This window comes from Borostomias antarcticus (genome assembly GCF_949987555.1).
Source record: "Borostomias antarcticus genome assembly, chromosome: 12".
NCBI classification, from domain to species: Eukaryota; Metazoa; Chordata; class Actinopteri; order Stomiiformes; family Stomiidae; genus Borostomias; species Borostomias antarcticus.
Genome location: NC_140245.1, coordinates 12,374,881 through 12,384,567, shown reverse-complemented (window position 1 = coordinate 12,384,567; position 9,687 = coordinate 12,374,881). Strand labels below are relative to the sequence as shown.

At 45.6% G+C, this 9,687-nt stretch overlaps 1 protein-coding gene across 1 annotated transcript; it reads left to right on the top strand.

Annotated features, from left to right (window-relative positions):
- Positions 1 to 5,194: 5,194 nt before the first annotated feature.
- Positions 5,195 to 5,963, top strand: LOC311315894 (uncharacterized protein). Its single transcript, XM_084446606.1, has 4 exons — positions 5,195 to 5,257; positions 5,371 to 5,597; positions 5,690 to 5,847; positions 5,936 to 5,963. The coding sequence occupies exons 1-4, from the start codon at positions 5,197 to 5,199 to the stop codon at positions 5,952 to 5,954; spliced, it is 465 nt and encodes a 154-aa protein (XP_084302732.1). The 5' UTR covers positions 5,195 to 5,196; the 3' UTR covers positions 5,955 to 5,963.
- Positions 5,964 to 9,687: the final 3,724 nt, after the last annotated feature.

Here is a 9,687-nt window from a genome sequence, read left to right as displayed (position 1 = left end):
TCATTTTTCCGAAGTTAACGTTAACAGAACACTAGAAGCCCCAACAACGGAGCTAGGCTAGCTAGCAGGATTTGTTATAGCAGCCATCTTGGCTCATTTTGTTACAGCAGCCATCTTGGTGGATTTCATGTTACTCTTAACTGTTGAAATGGTTGCTCATTCTGTCAAACGGGTAAAGAATTGTGTACTACGTTTTCACTCACATACAAATCCAAATTTTGCATAATAGGTACTCATGATGTGGACTACTAATAGAGGCGCTAAGACGGGGACAGGCGTGGCCAGGGGCAGTCCTGGGACAGCACCACAGGCTCTGTGAGTCTTGTTCAGTTGAATGCCCTCATGAGTATTAACAGAAGAGCACCATATACATATGCACACATACACTCTAACATGTCGCTCTCTCCTCAGCTCAGCCCAATGGTCTCTGATGGTTCTGTCTGGCCAGCCCTTAGGTGGAGAAACACCTGATCATCAATAAAGGCACACGTAAGTACAAATGCACATACGTTTCCATAGACGGGATAAACAAAAGGGAATATTGATATTGAGTTAATGTTAGCGGTAGACATGTGAGATTCATAAGACGCATCACTGACGCCAGTGACGCCACAATATCAGGGAAATTGAGCAATTGCTTCCCTGTAGTGCAAACTTGCAAGATTCGCTCAGTTATTAACCCTTCTTGCCTTTTTTGTTGTTGGGTTTCTCTCTCCTCCTTCCTCTCTGTGCAGTTCTCCTGTGTGCTGCCCTACTAACACAGTACGTAAAACTGACGGGACACATTGGTGTAATTGTGGTAATTTTGCGACGTCACCAGCAGCGGACCTAGCTGACACCTAGCTGACACTTGCCTTTTCAGTCGCAAAATAACCAAAATAGCCGTCCTCAAGTACACTGTAAGGGAACGTAGCCGCCACTGCTGCTTAAATCCGTAACTACGATGTAATTAAATAACGTGACAATGTGGTTAGATCACAGTCCCAATCTGACTTTATTGGAAATGTGTCACAGTGGGTCAGAACATTTGTAAATTACTTAGGTTTTAAAATAAATTTTGAAGTCATACAGTTACAGAATTGTAATAATGAGGAGAAATCCTGCATGTCTGTTTTGTGTGTAATTTCTCATTTACAGTTAATATTAACACTTAAGATTTGCAGTCTAGGCCTAATAAAAAGAATGATAAAAACTAGTGCTGCGAGCAGCAGTGAGCGGGCCCTCGCACCCCACGCGTGTCGGGGTGCTGCGCCGTTAAAGGCTGTGCTATTTCGGTGTGCAGTACTGAGAGAAACTTCCTGTCACCAGTAGGTGGCGCTCTAGGCGTGACTCAATACCGAAGCATAGATGTGTTCAGGACGGTACCTTGATGAAGCGTGAGAAATGTTGAGTAAATCGGATAACGTATGTAGGAGTTATGAGGACTTCCTGTTTCACCAGTAGGTGGCGCTGTAAGTGTGACTCAATACCGACACATAGATGGGTTCAGAAGGCCACCTTCATGAAGCGTCAGCAATTTGGTGCAAATCGGATGATGTATGCAGGAGTTATGAGGACTTCCTGTTTCACCAATAGGTGGCGCTATTCGTATGACGCAATACTGACATAGATGTGTTCAGGACAGAACCGTCATGAAGCGTGAGCTATATCGGACAAATTGGATAATGTATGGAGGAGTTATGAGGACTTCCTGTTTCACCAATAGGTGGCGCTTTAAGTATGACGCAATACTGAAACATAGATGTGTTCAGGACAGAACCGTCATGAAGCGTGAGATATATCGGACAAATTGGATAATGTATGGAGGAGTTATGAGGACTTCCTGTTTCACCAATAGGTGGCGCTATAAGTATGACGCAATACTGACACATAGATGTGTTCAGGACAGAACCGTCATGAAGCGTGAGATATATCGGACAAATTGGATAATGTATGGAGGAGTTATGAGGACTTCGTGTTTTATGGCGAAATGTCAAACTTTGGCGGGGCGCCACGGCAAGGGTGTTTGGTGAAAACTCAATTTTTTTGATAACTTTTGATCACAAAGGTCTTAAGATGAAGCTGACCCGATATGAAGTTGATCGGATGAAATCTGTAGGAGGAGTTCGTCGAAGTACGAGGCATGGAAATGGTCAAAACAAGGACAAAATGGCACATTAAGAGCAAGATGGCGGACTTCCTGTTGCATGTTGGGTATAGCTCCAAGAGACATTTTAGTGTGTCTCGATGAACTACATATGCCCACCGAATTTCGTTCGACTACATCAAACTGAAAGGTGGGGCTCGCCATTTTAAATTTTCCAGGGGGCGCACTTGAGCCGTTTTGCCACGCCCATTTCCGTCACCCATGAATTATCAAATTTTTTACCGGGACTGACGTATGTGCAAAGTTTCATCCGTTTTCATCGATGTTAAGGCCGCCAAAAAGGCATTTGTTTGGGGAGAAGAAGGAGAAGGAGAAGGAGAAGAATAATAATAATCCTTCGAGTTTCAATAGGGCCTCGCACCGCCAGTGCTCGGGCCCTAAATATGCCTATGAATAAAGTCCTAATTTTGCAACCTAAATGTGAGCAATGAACGCTGAGCATTGAACGTAGAATGCAAGGCATTGGGCTACTTTACAATTGAAGAACTAGACAAACAAGTTACACACTCTGTGCCAGTAGGTGGCGGTATGCACATTAAAGTTGTTTGCGATCCGCCACTAAACCCAGCGAAGGAGAAGAAGAACGGTAAACTTCCGCCGTTTGAAACAGAAGGAGAAAGAACAACACGCTTTGTCTCCGCGACAACACAGATCATGTAAGTATCTCAATTTCAATGTATACATAGATAGCTATGTATTTTGGTATCGTCCCAGATAAAACACCAACGTTATGTGCAAGCTACCCTATTGTAATGATTATCTATATGGAGATGCTCTCTTTCCAATGTTAGCTAACTAGCTAGCCAGCTAACGTGATTAGCCTTTTTCTGTACATGGCTAGCTAAGTAGCCTACGTAAAATTACTCTCGCAATTATTGTTAAAACGTTCGCTTTTGTGTAATTGTAGCTTAAATTATAATGTTGGCTTGGCAACGTGAGAATATTTCAGTTGTGTACACTATAACTTTTATGAAGTGTTGTCGTGGGCCATTGTTTCCTAATAGCAGGCTCGCGCGAGCTCCTGCACGTTCGTACTGTTTCATCGCTTGGAATAAAATGCGATAATTAGCTTACTCATTGATTTCGCATTAACCCACGACACCGTTAGTATGTGTTTGTTTTTAGGCATTCATTTTTCCGATTTTAACGTTAACAGAATACAAGAAGCCCCAACAACGGAGCTAGGCTAGCTAGCAGGATTTGTTATAGCAGCCATCTTGGCTTTTGGCACGTGGTCCTGTGGAGTGTGCATGTCAGCCAACGAGAGGGTCACCCACCCACTTTCTCTCTCTCTCTCCCTCTCTCCCCTCCCATGCTCTCAGTTGCCTACCTCCCAGTTCTTGTTTGAACTGAGCAAGAAGCAGGTGAGCGGGGCAGGAAGAGGCGCTAAGACGGGGACAGGCGTGGCCAGGCAGTCCTGGGACAGCACCACAGGTTCTGTGAGTCTTGTTCAGTTGAATGCCCTCATGAGTATTAACAGGAGAGCACCTTATACATATGCACACATACACTCTAACATGTCGCTCTCTCCTCAGCTCAGCCCAATGGTCTCTGATGGTTCTGTCTGGCCAGCCCTTAGGTGGAGAAACACCTGATCATCAATATAGGCAGGCACACGTAAGTACAAATGCACATACGTTTCCATAGACGGGATAAACAAATGGGAATATTGATATTGAGTTAGCGGTAGACATGTGAGATTCATAAGACGCATCACTGACGCCAGTGACGCCACAATATCAGGGAAATTGAGCAATTTCTTCCCTGTAGTGCAAACTTGCAAGATTCGCTCAGTTATTAACCCTTCTTGCCTTTTTTGTTGTTGGTTTTCTCTCTCCTCCTTCCTCTCTGTGCAGTTCTCCTGTGTGCTGAGCCGCTATCCCATGTATTGCCACTGCTGACAGGGTAGAGCTCAGCCCCATGCAGAAGTGAGTGATGAGGAGAGGTAAGATCATTTTCCCGTTTTTTTTCCCTCCAGTTTTAGGAACCGTCTCAAGAATGTGTTCCCCACTTTTATGCCTTTAAATCAGGGTTGGAGTATTCCAGGTGTGTGGCCATGGCCATGAACACCAGTAGAGGAGGGAACCAAGTGTCTCATTCTCTCTCCACAGTTGTGTGGTTGTAACCCCCCACTAGCTACATATTCATTCAATCTTTATTTAACCTCGTGAATCAATTGAGAGTAAGCTCTCATTTACAATGACGTATAATCACTCTATATTTGAACTTGTACTACAGGTGAGATAATCCTTTTTAATGGTCTCTCTCATTGCTGTGCAAGACTTGGGTGTTCTCCTGCTCTGAGTGCCCATTCTCCTATACCTCCCAGATCTACCTCCACAAGCACATCAAGAGGAGCCATGACAACCTCTGTCTCTGCTGAGGAACACACAGAGCATTATGAAGTAGCCAGTGCCTTGGCGAAGGTGTTTGAGCAGCAGTCATCAATGGATTAACTCCCAAGACACAAGGAAGAGACAGCGCAACACAAAGTATGACTCCAGTGACGAAGGTAATATAATAAAGTGCATTCAACAGTCCCAAAAGAGTACTACTTGAGTTGACTAATCTGAGCTAATTTACCTCTACTATATGTTCCAGTGCCCAGGCAGCCGGTCGGCAGAACTCAGACCAGACCAGCTATGCCAGGTGCCAGAGCCGGAAGGCCTGCTCTGCCAGTTATCAATGCAGGTATCCATGCATGTTTGTGTTGGTGAAATGTCTATGCATATTTGCACACTTACAGTTAACTCAGGACTGTCTGAAGACTCATGTACTCAGTTCACTAATTCGCTCATCTCACATCTCACTACTCGGCAGTAGATGTTCATCGCCCGGGTCCTTTGAGCCAAGGCGCTGTGAGCCCAGGCCCTTCAGCCCTTCAGACGTCCAGGCACGAGCAGCAAGCATCAGCGATTAGCACCCCGGCCAGACCAGGTCAGGGTCTGACATGTCGAGTTGATTCTTCCCCTTATGCCAGAATCACTACGCCGCCAGCACCATAGTTTCCTGCTCATCCCTTTATCCTCTGGTTTTCAGGTAGTTCTCTGATGCCATCGCCTGTGAGACCAACAGCTCCAGCAGGGTTGCCATCAAGCTCTGCAGATGCTGGTATGCTGAATTTTGTGAACTACTTCATGCTGCATGTAGGGATATACTTTGAGCTGAATATCCATTATGGGACCGTACAATTACTTATAGCCACATCTGTGTTTAATATCCAGACTTCCAGAGGATGATGTGTCAGCAGTTCTCCAGCGTCATGCAGAGTCTGAGGGAGATGGCACAGACAATGATGAGGCTGGAGCAGAGACTGGAGCAGAGACTGTCCGGCGAGTCTGCAGACAGCTATCGGGGAGCAGTACTGGATGACCTGCACCCTGCTAAAACGGAGGAGGAGCTGCTGGTCTTGGAGGAGCAGCTGAAGGACAAGGATCATCAAAGGAAGATGGTGAGTAACTTCAAGGCAGAACTTTGTTCCTTATTTTTGCAGAGAAGTGTTAAGGAAATGTAAAAGTAAATGATTGTCTTTATGTTTTGCAGACACGATATCTGAGTTCCATTGGCGGCAAAGATCTGCCAGATGTGGTCCGGCGGGTGCTGTCAGCCATTGCCATACAGAGTGTGGTGTGTCTACAGCGTCCATGGGAAGAGGGGGAAGAAGCCTCTGAAGAATATGACCCTCTACAATGTCATATTACGTAAGGGATTGTTCATATTTTCGCAAAATAATACATTGTCTTTGCTTCATGCCATGTGCATTGAAACCATTCCCTTTTTGGTTAAAAGGTGCAGTTATGGCCTGTAAGCCAAGCACCACTGTGACAGAGGTGTCTGCCCAGCTGCAGGAGATGCTGAAACATGCCCCTGCTCGATGCAAAAAGGTATGTGATGTCAGGCAGTTAATTTTCTCGTATCCAGTGACATGGCACGCTTCCAATGAACGTATGCGATTTGCTTTTACAGCCATTTCATTATGTCCTTAGGCATCTGCTCCAGCCCAGCTGACCTCCCCAGCCCAGCCCCTGACCGCAGCTCCAGCCCTGACCACAGTGGAGTATTCAGAGGAGGATGACCTCTTCTGCCCAGACCCTCGATTCAGATGTGGGTGACCCCCAGCCCGTCTCCCTAAACCTGCCTTTCCAGCCTGCCAGGATGGATGCCTTTTTTGTAAATAGTTTTTGTACATTTTAACCTTTTTTTTGTGGGATACAACGGTCTGTTCCCGGTCTGCCTGCCACAGAATGCGCACTGTTTCATTTTTGTTTTTAGAACTTTTGCAATTGTCAGATAATGGGTTGCTAGCCAGAGCTTGTACATGCTTTTTTTTGCTTTTCTGGCTATGCGTAATGTGACAGACCGTAAACCTCATCCTTGTAAATATGTATACTTTTAATTTGTAATGTACTTTGTGTAATAAAATGTTCTAAACTGTTCAGTCTTATATTGGTTTGTATCATAATGCTTGCTGCTATATCCCCATATAGCATTAATTCGTTTTTGTACTGGTAAATGCTAAATATAGCCAGTGGTACTGCAAATGCTAAATATAGCCAGTGGTCAGGGTTTAGTAAGTAAGTGACCATATTTGCACCGTGCGAAAAAGACGTGCAGACCAAGTCATATAAATACCTGTAAATCTAGTGTCAGCCAGGTGAGTTTATGACGGAGGTTCCTGCCCACGTTTTTTGCACGCGGCCGCACCGTATTTGCACCGTGCGAAAAAGACGTGCAGACCAAGTCATATAAATACCTGTTAATCTAGTGTCAGCCAGGTGAGTTTATGACGGAGGTTCCTGCCCACGTGATCACGTGCGTTCTTTGCACGCGGCCGCAACTTCGGAATGACGTGTCGTTCTTACGTAGCGTCTACTAAACGGCAGATCTCGCGTTTCCGTAAATGGCCGCGTAATTTCCGCACGCGGCGCACACGAATCGTCACCTAAAGCGGCCGTATGTCGAACGTTCGCGCAACCTGCGTGTGTTAGTAGGGTGAGCCGCTATCCCATGTATTGCCACTGCTGACAGGGTAGAGCTCAGCCCCATGCAGAAGTGAGTGATGAGGAGAGGGAAGATCATTTTCCCGTTTTTTTCCCCTCCAGTTTTAGGAACCGTCTCAAGAATGTGTTCCCCACTTTTATGCCTTTAAATCAGGGTTAGAGTATTCCAGGTGTGTGGCCATGGCCATGAACACCAGTAGAGGAGGGAACCAAGTGTCTCATTCTCTCTCCACAGTTGTGTGGTTGTAACCCCCCACTAGCTACATATTCATTCAATCTTTATTTAACCTCGTGAATCAATTGAGAGTAAGCTCTCATTTACAATGACGTATAATCACTCTATATTTGAACTTGTACTACAGGTGAGATAATCCTTTTTAATGGTCTCTCTCATTCGCTCTCCTAGCTGTGATGTTAGAGTTGTGCAAGACTTGGGTGTTCTCCTGCTCTGAGTGCCCATTCTCCTATACCTCCCAGATCTACCTCCACAAGCACATCAAGAGGAGCCATGACAACCTCTGTCTGCTGAGGAACACACAGAGCATTATGAAGTAGCCAGTGCCTTGGCGAAGGTGTTTGAGCAGCAGTCATCAATGGATTAACTCCCAAGACACAAGGAAGAGACAGCGCAACACACGCTATGACTCCAGTGACAAAGGTAATATAATAAAGTGCATTCAACAGTCCCAAAAGAGTACTACTTGAGTTGACTAATCTGAGCTAATTTACCTCTACTATATGTTCCAGTGCCCAGGCAGCCGGTCGGCAGAACTCAGACCAGACCAGCTATGCCAGGTGCCAGAGCCGGAAGGCCATTTTGTAGCCATCTGCGTAAAGTTACTGTTGAATTGCATAGCTGAATTGGTCATTGTTTTAAATCCAGTTTAACTATTCATGTCTTCCCCTCTGCTTTCCAATAGTGTCCTTATGCTTATGTGTTTAACCTAAGTTCGTTTTTTTGTTTATTGTGCAGAATGTACTGCGTTGTCGAGTTTCTGGAGGAGGGTTCTGTGGCGGCTGTCCCAGTGTCGTGGCTCCGGGAAGAGGTAAGCGACCAATGTGGTTTCTGATAAGAGTGCTGTTTTCCGATTGTACAGGGGAGCAGGTACTAACAGTTATCACTCACAGGGCAACTTGTGTTACTGGACGGAACACAAAAGCAGCCAACGCATTAAGAACAACGTGGAACCAAATCCTGCCTGGAGACTCCACAAAGTTCGCGTGTTTAAGGACTCCAATACTCGTAAGCTGTGTTCATGTACACTGTTAATCATTATTAATTATTCAGAGGAAATAAGATGGTTGAAATGTATTGATTATGGTACTTTCTACACAGCGCTTTATGAAATAGCCAGGGCCATGACGAAGGTGTTTGAGCGGCAGTCGTCAATGGAAGACCAACAAGACACAAGGAAGAGACATCGCAACACACGCTATGACTCCAGTGACGAAGGTAATATAGTTAAGTTAATTCAACAGTCCCTAAAGAGAACTACAACCTAAAGAGTGACTAATCAGAGCTAATGTACTCCTCTAGATGTTCCAGTGACCAGGAAGCGGGTCTGCAGGGGGTCTGACTCCAGTGGCGAAGGTAATATAGTGAAGTTCATTCAACGGTCCCAAAAGAGTACTACTTGAGTTGACTAATCTGAGCTAATCTGATTTTATTTACTCCACTAGATGTTCCAGTGCCCAGGCAGCCGGTCGGCAGAACTCAGGCCAGACCAGCTATGCCAGGTGCCAGAGCCGGAAGGCCTGTCCTGCCAGTTATCAATGCAGGTATACATGCATGCATGTTTATGTTGGTGAAATGGCTATGCATATTTGCACACTGACGGTTAACTCAGGGTTTTCTGAAGACTCATGTACTCAGTTCACTAATTCGCTCATCTCACTACTTGGCAGTAGATGTTCATCGCCCGGGTCCTGTGAGCCCAAGCCCTTCAGCCCTTCAGACGTAAGGAAATGTTTAAGTAAATGATTGTCTTTATGTTTTGCAGACACGATATCTGAGTTCAATTGGCGGCAAAGATCTGCCAGATGTGGTCCGACGGGTGCTGTCAGCCGTAGCGATACACAGAGTGTGGTGTGTGTACAGCGTCCATGGGAAGAGGGGGAAGAAGCCTTTGAAAGAGATGACCCTCTACAATGTCATATTACGTAAGGGATTGTTCATATTTTTGCAAAATAATACATTGTCTTTGCTTCATGCCATGTGCATTGACACCATTCCATTTTTGGTTAAAAGGTGCAGTTATGGCCTGTAAGCCAAGCACCACTGTGATGGAGGTGTCTGCCCAGCTGCAGGAGACGCTGAAACATGCCCCTGCTCGATGCAAAAAGGTATGTGATGTCAGGCAGTTAATTTTCTCGTATCCAGTGACATGGCACGCTTCCAATGAACGTATGCGACTTGCTTTTACAGCCATTTAATTATGTCCTTAGGCATCTGCTCCAGCCCAGCTGACCTCCCCAGCCCAGCCCCTGACTGCAGCTCCAGCCCTGACCACAGTGGAGTATTCAGATGAGGATGACCTCTTC